At 32.9% G+C, this 16,844-nt stretch overlaps 1 protein-coding gene across 3 annotated transcripts in view; it reads left to right on the plus strand.

Moving 5' to 3' along the window:
- C2CD5 (C2 calcium dependent domain containing 5) overlaps positions 1–16,844 on the plus strand; it is an 85,237-nt gene that overhangs the window by 17,201 nt on the left and 51,192 nt on the right. For all 3 annotated transcript variants that reach the window (XM_082634579.1, XM_082634580.1, XM_082634581.1), the window contains exons 6-9: positions 361–516; positions 1,366–1,564; positions 6,568–6,719; positions 11,487–11,572. In XM_082634579.1, coding sequence (XP_082490705.1) covers positions 361–516; positions 1,366–1,564; positions 6,568–6,719; positions 11,487–11,572 — 593 coding nt within the window. The remainder of the gene's footprint in view (positions 1–360; positions 517–1,365; positions 1,565–6,567; positions 6,720–11,486; positions 11,573–16,844) is intronic.

The raw sequence follows: 16,844 nt of genomic DNA on the forward strand, positions 1-16,844 counted from the left end.
TTTCTGATTTTTTATATAATATCAGCTAGCTCACTTTAATTTTGACTTTTTTACACTTCGTATTGAACGCTATTTAAGATGGTCTGTAGCTGTTTTCTAAATTATAAAAATACAGTTTATATCTACTATGCTTACTTGAGAAAGGCGAGAGGCCTCATGAAGGAAAATTATTTCTAAGAATAAAATGGAACGTAGAAGACTGTTTGATTGAAAGTATTTTTATGATTGCATTGAGGTTATCACAGTAAAAGATGTTCTTGTACTATGTATCCAAAAGGTAAGAACTTAGTTGTACATTTTTAAAAAGTTAAATTTAGCCTTGTGATAAATAGAAGCATAATAGATAATTTTTTTTAACAGCGACATCGATTCCAAAGTGCTATAGAGCTGTAATAATTCATGGATTTGTAGAAGAACTTGTGGTCAACGAAGACCCAGAATATCAATGGATTGATCGAATTCGCACACCAAGGGCATCAAATGAGGCCAGACAGAGACTCATTTCTCTAATGTCAGGTATTTAAAAAATAATAATAATAACTTCATGGCTGATTGACTTAATCCTCCAAAATTCTTCACTTCCTTTTGACATGCTACTAAAACTTTACAATGAAGACTATGAATTGTTAACTGATTGATTCCCTATCCCTGGCCCCGTCCTCCTGAACACATGTGCATTGCCATCTTATAACAAGACGAAACCTGAATCAGAAGCTTATAGTTACATCTTAACTAGGTAGTAAAAGGAAATTGTGCTCATGAAGTGGCATGGTAGAAAATGCCCTGAACAAGGAGGTAGGAAACTGAGTCCTAGTTTTCCTCCTTGGAGTGTTTATTTGTAGTCAGAGCTTAGGTAATCTCTCTTAAGGTGTTTTGTTTAGATGTTGCCTTTTCATAGTCCTTCTCTGATGACTTGTACCTCCTTTTACCCCTACTCCCCCGCCACTCTTACCCCATTACTTTTCTTTATTTTCCTTTGAAAAACTTATTTCCATCTAAAGTTTGTATTTATTATGTACGTATGTGTGAGTGTATATATACACTCGTGCATACATACACACTCTCACACAGATATATCAGATAATAAATATGTTATATTTATATTTAATAAGTACAAATGTTATATTTATAATAAATTTATGTATTTAAATAGAAAATAGAAATATATTTATACTTATATTAACATATTAATTATATTTGATATTTATAAATACATACAAATGTTATATTTATGTTTAACATAATGTTACACTTAATATGTTAAATAATCTGATTTCCTGGACTCTTTCCTATTACCACCATGTCCAGCTTTGTATTATGCAATATGCAGATAAGAGGCTGACTGTTTTCTTCCTTTTTTCGTAGGTGAACTGCAGAGGAAGATTGGCTTGAAAGTACTTGAAATGAGAGGAAATGCAGTTGTCGGGTACTTACAGTGCTTTGATCTGGAAGGCGAATCTGGGTTAGTGGTACGAGCCATAGGAACAGCGTGTACACTGGATAAATTAAGTAGCCCAGCAGCATTCCTTCCTGCATGTAATTCCCCATCCAAAGAAATGAAGGAGTAAGTATGAATCAATAAATTGTTCTTATGGAGCTTTTTATCTTTTGTCTACATATTTTCATTTGGTTTGAAACATTTTAGTAGAGTTGTTCAACATACATTTTTTCCTGCAGCAATTTTCTTATCAGAGATGACTATCAATATTTGGAGCTTAAAACTATTTAGATATTCCTAATATTTTATTTATACTGTCATGAAATTCAAATTAAGTAATATAAAATTAAACTTGTTCCACATCTTTAGACACTGTGTAGCTAAAGCACAAAATGAATGTTTATGCATTCTGAAGAATTTTACTTGTTGTCTGGGGAATGCTTAATACCCTATATCTGATAATCCAATTATGCCTATTATTAGCAACATAGGATAGAAAGCAGGAAAGATTGACCTGTGCAGGGGTCTCAAACTCCAGTGTCTACAGAGGCCAAGCAGTTTATATAAATAAAATAATTGGGTATAATGGAGAATACTGGGGACTGCATAAAGCAGATGTTGGCAGACTTTTTCTGTAAAAGGCCAGATAGTTAATATTTCAAGCACTGGCCATATAGTTTTTATGTTTGTTTACCAAAAAAAAAAAGGAGTTTGCCAATCTTGATCTAAAGGAATTTAAACTCTTACATTTTTAAAAAAAAGTGTTTGTGATCCAACAGAACACTTCTGTTGGCCCCATTTGGCTAATGTGTCATCATTTGTGCCTAAGGCAGAGATTCTCAACATGGTGTTTGGTGGTGCTATCAACAACGAATGCTTGAAATGAATATTTTCTGTTGTAATGCTTGGGGTGAGGGGGATGATTCTATTTGGGACCAGAAATGCTGACTGTCCCACACAGCTAGGGACAACTCTGTACAACAAAGACTTGTTCCATACTAAATGCCAATACTACTTCCATTGAGAACCATTGCTCTAGAGATTCTTCTAGATCAAGGGTCAACAAACTTTTTTGGTAGATGACCGGAATGGAAATAGCAAGGACTCAACTCTGCAGATGTTGCATGAAAGCAGCCGTCAATAGTGTGCAAATAAATGAGTGTGTCTTTGTTCCAATAAAACTTAATTATTTTCGAAACAGATGTCAGGATGGATTTGGCCTGTACTGTATATAGTGTGCTGACCTCTGTCTTTTGTCATCAGGAGGTCAGAGTTCTGTAGTCAGAAAACCCAAAATGTTTCCCAGTTCAGCAGTAGTCAAGAGAGGTTGCCTAGAAAGCAATCACAATTTTTTTTTTTGAAACAGTCTATGTAAAAGTGAGATTCTTTATCTCAACTTTTTCTTTTTGTTTAATTGTTCCTTTCTTCTGGCCTTTAGTTATTTGGGTTAAATTTTAGTCACAAGAGGGAGCACAGTATTACATATATTGCCTAATTTTATTTGGAAATACATTGATAAGTGAAATAATTGTTTTAAATGATTTATTGAGTGAATTTGCTTTATCTTCCATTTAAAATCTGTCTTAAAAAAGATACGAACTGCCTTCTGCTACAGGTAAAGTCAGATTGCAGGTATAACTTTTTGAGGGATTTAGGTTTTTGTTCTCTTTCCGTAGCAAATGTAAGTAAAGAGCTGGGTCCCTCTTCCTTCTGCCACCCTCCAGCTTTATCTGTACTGCCTGAAGGGGCCTGGCCTTTGCAACTGTGATGTCTGAAGTTTTCCTCTTTTCACTGAATTACTTAGTGGAAAGAAAGCTGCAGTACCTGTTGGTGCCTTAAAGTGATACATGGATGGTAGGGGAATACATTTCGCCTTCATTCAGGAAGAGCTCCATTAATGTAAATCTGAGCTTGTCTAAGTTTTCTTTTTCTCATTTTGTTGTAGCCATTTGCCTTAAATTGTCAGCTATTCACACCATGAAGAATTTAAGTGGCTTCATTAAGATTTTCTAATGGCATATTACTGCATAAGTCATGTTATTTAAAAAAAAAAAACTCAGGCTGCCTTATTTCAACCAGCTTCTTTGTATTTTTGTTAATGAATCAATTTGGGCGCTAGTTTAAAATTGTTTTATGAGTCACCTGATTATAATTATTTTGGTATTTAATTTTAACATTGTTGATTCTAGACAGAGATTTGATAAGGTAGTTTGGATTATGTTCCTGCCTGAATAGATTTAATGTTAGAAATACCACTAGGGTATTCTTGTAAGGCAACCTTTCATGCAAGGAGATTGATAAGAATTAGGACTCAAAGAATACATCATGGTGATGCTCTCTCCATTGTACTTGGATTTTAATTTGATGTCATAATTTGAACATTTAATGATGTTCATTTTATTTTACTTTTATTAATGGTGTGTTCTACTCCATCAGTTTGTGTTTTCCTTTTAGATATTTAGTGTATTACGGAGTATAAAGCTCTTTGGTGTTTCCTAGCTGAACTATCTTGATGGTAGAAAGTGCATTTAAATATGGTTTATTGATTCTCTACTTTAAAAAAAAGTACTTTCTAGGAGACATTAGTCATAGTTTCTCCTCTGTCCGGCACCGATTCTTAGACTGTTTAACTCCATTAGCCACTTACTTCAACAGAGAAAGAAAAAACAAAAATAAAACCTCACCCAGTTGCTTGTGTAGAAATTGCTCACCAATGAGATCTTTGATTTTTACCAGTTAAACACTTAAAAAATTTAAATTAGCAACAAAAGCAGAAACATTTGTTCTATAGTAAAAACAGTGATATTTTCAGAAAGTAGATGGTCTTTAAAAGACCATTATTGTCAGTTAACGAAAACTCATGTTTGGATCTTGATAAATTGTGATTATTGGGAATGTTCACTGGGCAGCGGAAAAGGAAAAAAGGCCAGGAAAAGTTGGGCTCTCGATTACTTTTAATTTGAATTCTAAAAAAATGGGAGTATGATAGTTTTTCAGAGTGTAGTGACTTAATTCATTTCCCCTCATTGTGCATAAGGGAAGGCATTGTACAATGAAATAGTTGCTAATATGAAGTCTAGGATTCTTAATTATATAATATGCCTTTTTTTCCCCGTCCACTATAACTGCTCTTTCAGCTAAATTTCTTTGTGAAAATTTTAAGTGCCATAGATGTATGTATCTGTGTATCTGGTCTAAGTATCCTTTACATGTGCATAGATGTGATCTATTGAAGAATATTAGTTGATATCTTATACAATTTCAATTTAGAATGTAGTTTAAATTCTGTTTAAGTTTAATAATCTATTCTGTTTGAAAGCTACACAAAAGTCATTATATTGCTTAACTAATGTTTTTTTTTTAAAGCGGTGTCCCTTTGCTTTGTTTTGTTCCCAGTGTAACCTGGTTTTAAGCTATATACTTGGGGTGCTGAAATATGGAATAATTGGATCTACTTATATTAATTCAATTCGCTCATTTCTCTTTATGCTGTCATTTTTCATATTCTTATATAACTCTGTCTTGATATGCTAGACAGAAACAGTTCTGTTAGTTAAACTTCCTTTGTAGAAAAATATAATTATATCAGCAGTTATTCATATCTCAGTTTCAAAGTAGTATAAGAACATCATATTTGGCTTTTCATTTTTATGTGTGTTTTCTTCCTGAAATATTGTTTAGTAAGCTCTGTGGTGATCAAAATAATAGCAAACATTTTAAAGTAACTGAAAATCCAAATTTTAATCTTTTTCTTATTTATTTCCACTGGCAGTTCTGCTTGCTATTTTTCTTATTCACATTCCTAATTTATTAATCTGATTCTTTGTAACTATTTCTTAACAAATTAATATTTAGCTCTTCTTTTTTATCTCAACTTGTTTTGTGCATGCTAGGGATTAAAAAATAATTCTTCTCCCCTAACTAAAAACTCCTTTGAAATTATTTTAACATAACTTTGCTATCTCTTGTATGTATTGTTTTCTTTTCTTCCACTTTGACCACAAATTCCCTCAGGTCTCCGCTGGTTCATCCTCCAAGCCATGGATGCCGCTCGACTCACAACAGCCCAATTCACACTGCTACTGGCTCACGACTTACTCAGAACTTCTCTGTGTCTGTTCCCACTCTCATCTATACTGGTACGAGACTGCTCAGACTCCAGAGCTGGGGAAGCAGGCCACGGGCAGAGTGGCTGCAGAGGGCAGGCAGGCAGGTAGCGTAGGCAGGTACCACAAGTCTTTGCTTCCTCCTTTTCTCACTCGTAGTCCAGCGGCACTGAAGAAATCCTGTTTTTAGCCGCCGCAGAGGCTCTAACTACATGGAAGTGAAAGTGTTCTTCCAGCTTCCAAAGTCTCTTCCATAGATCCTCTAAGAACCCTATCTTGTATATGTATACTGTGCGTTTTTAGGAGAATCCTCCAGTATGTATTTTTGCCATTATTTCTGCATTTGGTTAGACATAAAATTGATGATTGGACTCTAAGTGAAATAGCTACCAAAGCTTCTGATTTGCTTATTTTCTTTATATACAAAACTTGTTACAGTAGGGTCTGTTTCATTCTGTGGAAGAGAGCTGTTGGAAAACAGGTAAGCGACTCTTCTGCATAAAATGCAGTGTTTCTGTGTAGCCTATATTCATTTTCCACTCTGCTGTGTTTTTAGCTGTGGCACTCTTGATGCTATAGGATAAGGAAACATGTTTTTCTTTTCAAGATATCTGTGTGTGCAAATATAAAAAATATTGTGAATATTTACACACACCATTTGCAGTCATCATTTTTTCTTTCGTAACTTAAAAAAGCATTGTTTGTTTGAAAATATTTTTATTTATGTATTTATTCTTTTTGTTTATTTCTTCTTTTAATGTTTTTTTACCCCCTTAGTCTGCCATTTCATGCTTCTTTGCTTTTTTACTTGGCTTATTAACTGTTTCAAGGCAGATAATTACTTATCTGGAGAATGATGAATGGTTAAACAGCAATTGGATGTCTTTGGCCTCACACCCAGCTCCACACTTAAGAAATGACTGCTGGCCCTGCCCCAATACTTTCCTGGTGTTTAGATCATGCTGCCTCCGTCAAGTCCTTTGGCACATGATTACTTAATATTTCTCCACCTTCTTCTGGCAGGATTCCCTTCAATGAAGATCCCAATCCCAATACTCACTCATCAGGACCCTCAACCCCTCTGAAAAACCAAACTTATTCCTTTTCACCTTCCAAGTCCTACAGTCGACAGTCCTCTTCTTCTGATACAGATTTGAGTTTGACACCCAAAACTGGTAAGGCACTTCCACTCACTTTTTCTCTTTTTTCTTTTTTTTCCAAATTTGTTTATGTTCCTTATTAGCTTTCCATCCAAGCCTTTCTTCCTGTTTTTGGCATTTAAGTTAAAAGATAATGTGAATACTGATCGTTTTCAGTTACTACAATTAAAATGTGAAAATTTTGTGTAGTTCAGAAGTTACCTTGTTCAGAGAGTGACATTTTGTTGATTTAATCATAGCGTAGATAAGAAGGCCAGGATTTATTTTTGCATGTAGTCATTTTCCATTTCATGCTCAAATTAAGAGGAATAACATCGTAAAGCATTTGAATAGAAAGTAACACTAGTAGCTTGCGATCCAATTCCTCATGCAGTATAAGCATTTTTGAATTCATTGTTTCTATTTTGGAATTTATTCTAAGATTTTATTAAGAAAAAAATCTTATCACTGATATGGTTATTTTGGAGTACATATATCTGTTTATTAGCTTATTATTTAAAATATTTGGTTTTGCTAATCTTACTCTCTAGGTAAGAAAATAGCATTTTTGCTTTACTTATTCTTGCATATTTGCCAGGGTATGAAATTCATAAATTTTCCCTCTCCTATTTGTATTTTGTTAATCTCTGAGTTTTTGTGAATATGTTTTATGATAAAAACTGTTTAAAAAATCAAATTAGTTTCTTACTCCTTAAAATAGAATTAGCTTATTTAAGTCATTGAATTATTATTCTTAAGAAAAATAAAAAATAAATAAAACATTTAAAAGTTAATAGTTTGCAATTTTTGCAAATAGTATTTTTGTCTGGGAGTTTCCTTGCCAGATTGATGAAAACATTTTGCCTAGTTTATTTGCATTATTTTTAATTTATCATCTTTAATAACTTTATTTTTGTGTTAGACAAGAGATTTAGAAAATGACCCCAGATTTTATGAAAACAATGAAAAGAACCAGCACTACTTCCAAAGTAAATAAAGGGCCTTTAAAAAAATCCTATAGACATAATATCTATTTTTATAAATGTAGTCACAAATGTAAAGAAGATAATTATTAACACCTAATTCTTTGAAAATAATTGCTTTATTTTTACATGTATAATTATAAATAACAACCTAATGTGATATTTGATAGTAATGGATGCTTTGGAATATGGCATCTTCACCATATTTGTGTCATAAAAACTGAACCATTGAAATTGTAGTGAAGTGGGTTTTTTTGTTTTGTTTTGTTTTTAAATAAAGACTGAGGTTCTGGCCTTGAAATTCATAACAATGAAAACAATAAAGACCTAGGATAGCATTTGAAGAGTAAGTTTTCTTAAAAGTATTTTTGAGGCTTTGTCCACTGGTTGTTTATCTGTGTATTCCAGGTCACTTTTCAGTATTTCTTATCTTCCTTTTTTTTGCCATACTACAGACACATTTTTGAAAGTATTTCCTTGGTTTTTCTGTTTCTTTCTTTTCATTCACCAGAAAAGCCAAGTCTAAAGAAGATTGTCAAGTAATAAATTAACTGAGCGAGACTTCTCTTCCCTTAGCTTTCTAGTAGGCAATCAATTGTACTATCAACGAAAACTTTTTTGCATTTTATTTTCTAGCTCCAAATTTTTAGTTTTTAAAAATTAACTTACAAAAGGGGTATTATTCTCATTTTTTTCTATATTTATAAGCTGTCGCTAAATTAATCATTTTGTTTTCCTATAACCTCAATCGCATATTTATAGGATATTAACAATTTTTAGTTGTTTGGCCTTATCATGGGTCCCAGAAAAATCTTCAGATACTCCTGAGGAGCATTCCTATTTCTCATGGAGATTTAAAGTGGCAAAATTATGAATGTTCTAAAATTCCTAGAGCTATAGTTCAGCATGTATTTCATGATAGATTAGTTGTTTATGATTGATTTATTATAGGTAAATTGCAGAGCCAAAAAGAGAATAGAATAAAGTTAATAAAACTTAGACTGAGAAAGTTGTTTTTCTGTTCGTAGTTAAAGCTATCACCCACCTTCTGATGGGTCTTCAGATGGGTTTTTTAAAGCTTTCATATTGATTTAAATATTTTTGTAGAGTCTAATTTTTGACATTTTACAAGGTTTTCTTTTCTTTTCTTTTTTTTTTTCAAGTATTCAACTAGTAGGAGTGGAATTTTAGAATTCTAATGTTAGGATATTGATGTGACACCTGACTCAAGCCAGTTTTTACTTTTTTTGGTCAGGTTTTTGCCATGTATGTTTTTTGTGATCCAGAGGGTATTTCTTTGGCTCATAGGTACTCAAATCTTTGTAAATATAAACAGTATTGTGATAGGATTTGCATATTTAAAATTTTAGAGGAAAAAAAATCATTAATGTACATCTCAAAGATGGACAGAAAGAAGTTAATATTTTATTTATTTAAACTTAATAATGGTGACTATCTGCTTAATGTGGTAGCAAGTATTGATATTTTTTGAATGGGTATTCAATTAAAATACTCATAAGTGGTATGTTTTAGTTAAGAACATTTGAAGAACTCTACTTTTACCACTTTGAATAAGTTTTTATATTTGAGACAAATTTCTGGCTTTAAAAAATGTGGTACATTTTAGCTTTACACAGTCTTAAGCAAAAAATGGCAGGAAAGTCAGCTAAAAGTAATTAGAATGGCATAAAATCCTATGTTAGTGATTTAAAAAATTTTAATGAGTGCAGAGTTTGTAAAGGTTTTGTTGAGTTTTAGACTCTGCCTTTTATTTATATTATGTTGAATAGATGATCTTGCTGATGACTTCATATGCTTACTTGATTTGTGTATGCATTTTACAGTTCATTTCTACTGTTATGTTTTGCTTCATCATTGCTTTCCTTATCCTGTATTTTCTGGTCATCTTCTGAATCTGCAACTTTTCTCTGCTACTTTCCTCCACAGCACCTTACCCACAGGGGGCTAGGATTTACCTGTGTCCCAGCTCCCCCTCTCTCTCTTGTGGTTCCCTTCATCTTAAAAAGTCCTGTCTTCTCCTCTCGGAATCTAGCCTTCCCCCTCATCCTTCTAGCCTTGTCAGCCCAGTTCTGAGGAAAAGTGTTTCTTTCAGTGAAGAGCTGTTCCTGGCTGCTTCTGGTAGGATCATATTATGTCAGCTTTTTAATCCCTTTATTTTAAATCATCTTTGAAAAAAATTAATTATTTCATACCATATAGAAGTACTGGGTATTTTACACAGGATGTACTCTTATTTTTCTTATTGGCAGACAGAGTTTAATGGTTAGAATTATTATGAGGACATGATTGAGGATTACTTGATGGATAATTATGAATATTCTGCTAAAAGAATTTTATGTATTAAAAAATATATGTCTAAGGACACGTAGATCTGTATATTTCCAATAATTATTAGATTCTCATTATCAGAGTTTCTGTTTTAGATGCTTTACTTTCTTTCCCTTCACACCAACTCCATTCATTTTGGACCTATACCATCATGTTGTTAAACCATATGGTTACATTAGTAAATTATTCTGTTTGAATCAGTTTAAGTCTCATTTTGGTGATATTGTTTCATTGTCCATTTTTTTCTGTCCGTTGCATTAATTTTCAAGTTATTCTGCTCTATTTTCTGATATTTCATTTATCTCTACAAAATTACGTTTTATTTTATGGCTTTCAGTATGCTTCATATAAAGATCTTAGTTTCATTTCTGTGTTTAGTATTGTATAGTCTCTAAAAATTACGTTTAGGTTGCTACAAGAAAAATACATTTCTTTTTTATTTTTAAAGAACAGAATGGGACTATACACATGCTAACTTTTGTTTCCTTATCCAAGAACAGCTAAAAATATAAAAGTAAATTAGTTCCTTTTTTAACTCATCGTCGTAAATCTGCCTGCATGTATCTTCAGTTTTAAAAGGTGGGACTAAACTATTAACTCTAGTTTGTAGAGTACTGGCTTCTCACCTGTCCCCTGCTTTCTATAATTCTTTGACTATAATTGGTCTATTAGTATTACCAAAATAATAAACTAAGATAGGGAAAGAAATTTAAAATTAAGCCTTTCAAAAAATACATCTAAGAGCTTGGGAAATGTAATTCTTTCATCCATGACTGTGTACATTTGTGAGGTGTCTATTATATGCCTCTGGTTTTTTAAAAAAACTCTTTATGTTAATTTTTGCAAACGAGTGTTGAAAACTGTGATATGAATATTAATACTGTTTTGTCATGAATGTTATGTTTAGGAATGGGAAATTATCAGAAAACAGATGTGACTGTATTTCAAAATTGCCTGAAATTATTCATGCTCTTTAGAGAATTTTGGAATATTTTATATAAGCCCAATTAGTGCTTTTTCTCTCTATATATTTACTTTTAAACAAACATTTAATTTTTCTCTTATTTCTTCTAGTACTCTTAAATTGTTAGCATGGTATAAATAATTGGTGTTATATTGATTATTTTTTATTAGAAGATTCAACTTTAAAAATTGAATATTATATAAAAATTTACATATAAATTATATAACTTATAAAATTATATAATAAAATTAATATAATTTTATAAATGATTTTTAGAACAAATTAAGTCCAAAGCTTGCTGTGATCAGTAGGACTTTGGCATCTTGCTTCTAAAGAAAACTTTGTCAATAAAAAAAGTAAAATACGTGCTTAGTTGCCATCACAAATACTTTAAATGTTTGGATTGTTTTTAACAGATTTTGACTCATGATATTTATGAAGATGAATGCAATTAAACTGTTTCTCTAGTTGTTTTTTGGTTGTTATTTATGTACTGATGTTCTGTAGGAATGGGAAGTGGTAGTGCTGGAAAAGAAGGGGGGCCCTTTAAAGCTCTTTTAAGACAACAGACTCAGTCAGCATTGGAACAGAGGGTAAGAGTCACTCAACATTCTTTATTCTTACACTGTTAATATGATTTTATTATCATGCTTCCATGTACTTATAACTTATTTTTATAAACTAGTTTTGGTCATGTATCTATAATACTGTAATTTCAATCCAAAATATATTTAAGGTATCAGAGTAATTCATTTATGAATAATTACTTTTAATTTGGAATAATTCTATAAATATTTTTGTTTTATGTTCCAATATTATATTAGAAATAATCTATTTAGAAATATCTATTGAATGATGAAATCATTTCTGATTTTACATTAAAGTTATAATATGTAAAAGAAAATAATTTTCTAGAAAAAATTTTATTGATGTTATATTAAAAATAATTCTTTAGTATATTAATATATTTATTTTCTGAGATGATTTTTATCACTGGCCAATGTCCTTGGGGTTAAGAAATCCAGATTCCATATTTCTACAGATTAACATAGATAATGTGGTTGTTCAATATGTGCATACATCACTTTTAATTGCTATAAATTTGTTTTATTAAATATGTTGTATGGAACAATGAATAGTTAAAGTTTTGGGATGATTTTCTCTTTTTATATTTTATTTTTTGGTATAAACTTCATTGCTAAGGGAGGATCACCTCATAGGTTCTGTAGGAGGCGGGTATGTTTCTGAACCTGTGTGAGAACTTATTTCATGTATCAGTAGCTTTTGTAGTTTTAATCTTGATCATTTAAATTTTATTTAAGCTGTTAACAAATGTTGCCAGCTTTTTTTCTTTTCATAATGCAAAGTTTTTTTTCTTTTAATTTAATAGCACTATGAGGCTCATTTTTTTTTCTACTCAACTAATACAGTGCATGATTTTATATGTCATGTCAGTTATTTTAAGGCACAGTTCCATAGCTTTCATTATGTCTGATTTGGAAGTTATAAGCGTTCACAGAATTTTCTTTTACATGTTCCATTTTTTACTAGCATTAAATTAAAAAAAGATGAAACATAGTGAATGCCTGTAAAAGGATGTATTTTATAAACAAAAGGTATTTCTTTTCTAGAGGTTGACTTTTGAGACGAGTGTTTTTCAGATCCTATTATTATAAACAGTACAATAAGTAATTTTTTTAGACTTTCTTTCCTGGTGCTGAAAGTATCTGTGTACGCACTGTTTGCCTGTTAGACGAGGCTGGAGAGAACAGAGCTGAACAAACAGAGCGATGGGACTTTAGCAATACCTAGTTCTTTGCCTTATGCTCTGTCAGGCAGCAGTTGCCTTTCAGCTACTCTCACATCTGGCAGGCATACCAATTACTGCCATCAAGTAGCCCACCTAAACATTCAGACTGTGCACTGAAACCAAACATAGACTAACAACATGGGGAAGAAGGTCAGATAAAGGTGTTTGTGTCACTTACAGTTTTTAGGCCAAAGAGCTCTTACCGCCTCCCTACTCCCAGTTTTACACTCCCGAGTCCCGTACACTAGGAATATTTCCTGTAGTCTAATTACCATTCTAGAATTCACAGGAACAGAAAAACTTGAGTTGCCTTGACATTTGCTATAATGAGATTTTGCTTGTGTGTTAAGCCCGTGACTTCACTCTCTGTACTAAGAAGTTTGAAGAGCACCTAGCTTTAAAAGAAAAAAAAATACTAATCAATGAAAATTGTTTTGGATTTAGTTTGGATAATATTTATGTTTTCAAATATGCTTTCAAAAATTCTTAAAATTTTGGACACATTAACACATTGGGCATACATTACTAGATAATCCTCGTGGCATTAACAGCAAAGGTGTGGAGAACTACAGTTTTCATTTACAACTTTATAAAACCTTAGTTGGCAATGTATTTACATTACCGAACCTTGCAGTGGCAGTTACTTGAATTTGTGAGCCTCCCTCTCTACCCTGTGTACGTAATAAATAGAAAACGCATTATCTTGTTTGGCTTTCCCATTTACCCGTGGTTGCCATTAGTGTGGGAAAAATATGTACAGAAGTATGAAGAATTCTCCCTGTATGTGTACAGATATGCCTTAACTCTGCCAAGTTGAACACTCGATCAAGTCGAACACATGATCTACTTACCATTTTATATATTCATTTTAAAATACTCATTTCTACCCCTTGCTACCTTTAATAAATTATATGGCTTTTTTTTCTTATGGAAAAGAGAAGCTTTATTTGTCCATCATCTTTTATTTTATGAGTTATTCAAGTAGCAGTTCTCAAAAATAAAAGCGTTATTATTTTTTTTCTCTCACAAAAGCATTAAAAAATAAGTTGGCAAGATCTTGGTAATAGGTATCAGATTATTGGGAGATGAGAAATAGAGATAAAACTTTTATTTAGATTTAGGTTCTGCCTATGAACTATTTGCTGTAAAGCAAATAGATTTATTTTTTCAATATGATTTTTTTTTCACTTGTAAGAAAAATGAAGTTACTTTTTAGATTCCGGGATGTATATTTTTCTTCAATAAAGAAACCTAATTGACTTAATTTAACCTAGTATTTCCCAAATATATTTTACCATGGAGTCTTCCATTTAAAGAAAGAAACTTTCTTTAACTTTGGGAAACTTAGATATAAAGCAGAGTTTTTTGACAAATTATCTTTTTAGAAGTGGGGATAAAATTATATAATAAATCATAGTAGGAACCTGGCATGGAGTTTTATATCTAGAAAGTTTTTTCTGGTGTCTTGAGATAATAAAAAGAATCCCTGATTTCAAAACAAATTGCTTAAATATCTTCTAAGAAAAATCCTATTTAACTCTTAAAAAAATCCATTTTGTTCTCAGAATTTTCAACTAGCCTGTCTTTGAGCACATGCTATTAAATGATTTATGCTGCATGTACTTGGCTTATGTCAAAGTATCAACATATGAAGTCTTATCTAGGCTCCACAGGGCAAGATTTTTTTTAAAATTAATTAATTAATTAATTAATTTTTTGGCTGTGTTGGGTCTTCGTTGCTGCACACGGGCTTTCTCTAGTTGCAGTGAGCAGGGTCTACTCTTTTTTTTTATTTAAAAAATTTTTTATTGGGGTATAATTGATTTACAATGATGTATTAGTTTCTGCTATACAGCAAAGTGAATCAGTTATCCATATACATATATCCACTCTTAGATACTTTTCCCATATAAGCCATTACAGAGTATTGAGTAGAGTTCCCTGTGCTATACAGTAGGTCCTTATTAGTTATCTAATTTATATATAGTAGTGTGTATGTGTCAATCCCAATCTCCCAATTTAAACCTCCCCCCTCCCTTACTGCCTGGTAAACCATAAGTTTATTTTATACATCTGTAACTCTATTTCGGTTTTGTAGATAAGTTCATTTGTAGCCTTATTCCATGTATAAGTGATATCATATGATATTTGCCTTTCTCTGTCTGACTTACTTCACCCAATATAACAATCTCTAGGTCCATCCATGTTGCTGCAAATGGCATTATTTTGTTCTTTTCTGTGGTAGAGTAATATTTCATTGTATATATACCACAGCTTCTTTATCCATTCCTCTATCAATGGACATTTAGGTCGCTTCCATGTCTTGGCTATTGTAAATACCACTGCAGTTACCACTGGGTTGCGTGTAGCTTTTCGAATTATGGTTTTCTCTGGATATATGCGCAGGAGTGGGATTGCTGGATCATATGGTAATTCTATATTTAGTTTTTTAAGGAACCTCCATACTATTCTCCATAGTGGCTGTATCAGTTTACATTCCCACCAACAGTGCAAGAGGGTTCCCTTTTCCCCACACCCTCTCCAGCATTTATTGTTTGTAGATTTTTTGATGATGGTCATTCTGACCTGTGTAAGGTGACACCTCATTATAGTTTTGATTTGCATTTCTCTAATAACTAGTGATGTTGAGCATCTTTTCATGTGCTTTTTAACCATCTGTATGTCTTCTTTGGAGAAATGTCTATTTAGATCTTCCACCCATTTTTTTCATTGGGTTTTTTTGTTTTTGTTTCTGTTTTTTTTAATATTGAGCTGCATGAGCTGTTTGTATATTTTGGAGATTAATCCCTTGTCGGTTGCTTCATTTGCAAATATTTTCTCCCATTCTGAGGGTTGTCTTTTCGTTTTGTTTATGGTTTCCTTTGCTCTGCAAAAGCTTTTAAATTTCATTAGGTCCCATTTGTTTATTTTTGTTTTTATTTCCATTTCTCAAGGAGGTGGATCGAAAAAGATCTTGCTGTGATTTATGTCATAGCGTATTCTGCCTATGTTTTCCTCTAAGAGTTGTATAGTATCCAGCCTTACATTTAGGTCTTTAATCCATTTTGAGTTTATTTTTGTGTATGGTGTTAGAGAATGTTCTAATTTCCTTCTTTTGCATGTAGGTATACAGTTTTCCCAGCACCACTTATTGAAGAGACTGAGGGGCTACTCTTGGTTGCGGTGTGTGGGCTTCTCATTGCGGTGGCTTCTCTTGTTGCGGAGCACAGGCTCCAGGCGTGTGGGCTTCAGTAGTTGTGGCACGCAGGCTCAGTAGTTGTGGCTCGCGGGCTCTAGAGCACAGGCTCAGTAGTTGTGGCACTGGGGCTTAGTTGCTCCGTGGCATGTGGGATCTTCCTGGACCAGGGCTCGAACCCGTGTCCCTTGCATTGGCAGGCGGATTCTTAACCACTGTGCTACCAGGGAAGTCCAGGATATTTTTAATATAAGGGCTTTCCAGAGAAAATGTCTTCTGTAGTCCCTGGCATTCCCACCTGGACATTGAAAGCAGGGTGTGCTTGGGCTGATCTTAAGGAGGCTGTCTATTTCAGTGAAAGAGAACCTATAGATTCATCAGGTATAGTAACAGACTAGAGATTAAAATCAATTCTTTAACTCAGTGTTTTAACCAGAAATGGCAAGAAGCCAGGTGATAAAGTCTGTGGTTCAGAGAGAACCTAAGCTCTCTTCATCTCAGTTTTTGACCTGAAACATGGAGATGATAGTACCTCCATCTCAGGGTGTGGGAAAGATTGTGAAGCATAGTTTTAAGCTACTGTGCATAGGACTGGCACGCTGTAAGTGCTCCATAGTAGTCACTGGTGATGGTAGTGGGAGGATAGGTATTTAACAGCTGAGATACTGGCAGTAGCTCTTCTGCGAGAATTGTCTGAAGATGCTAGTTTGGGTTGATTAACGATGTCATTTTAATTGTAGGTTAAATTTTGTGTGTTAAACTGAGGGAGTGTGCTGGATGAACTGGGGACAGTTAGGACAGAGTTTAAGTTGGTAGGGTGGGTCTCCGCCTCTTTGGGCAGCCATTCCCCTACATTTTC

Source organism: Mesoplodon mirus (genome assembly GCF_964341445.2).
Source record: "Mesoplodon mirus genome assembly, chromosome: 11".
Lineage (NCBI taxonomy): Eukaryota > Metazoa > Chordata > Mammalia > Artiodactyla > Ziphiidae > Mesoplodon > Mesoplodon mirus.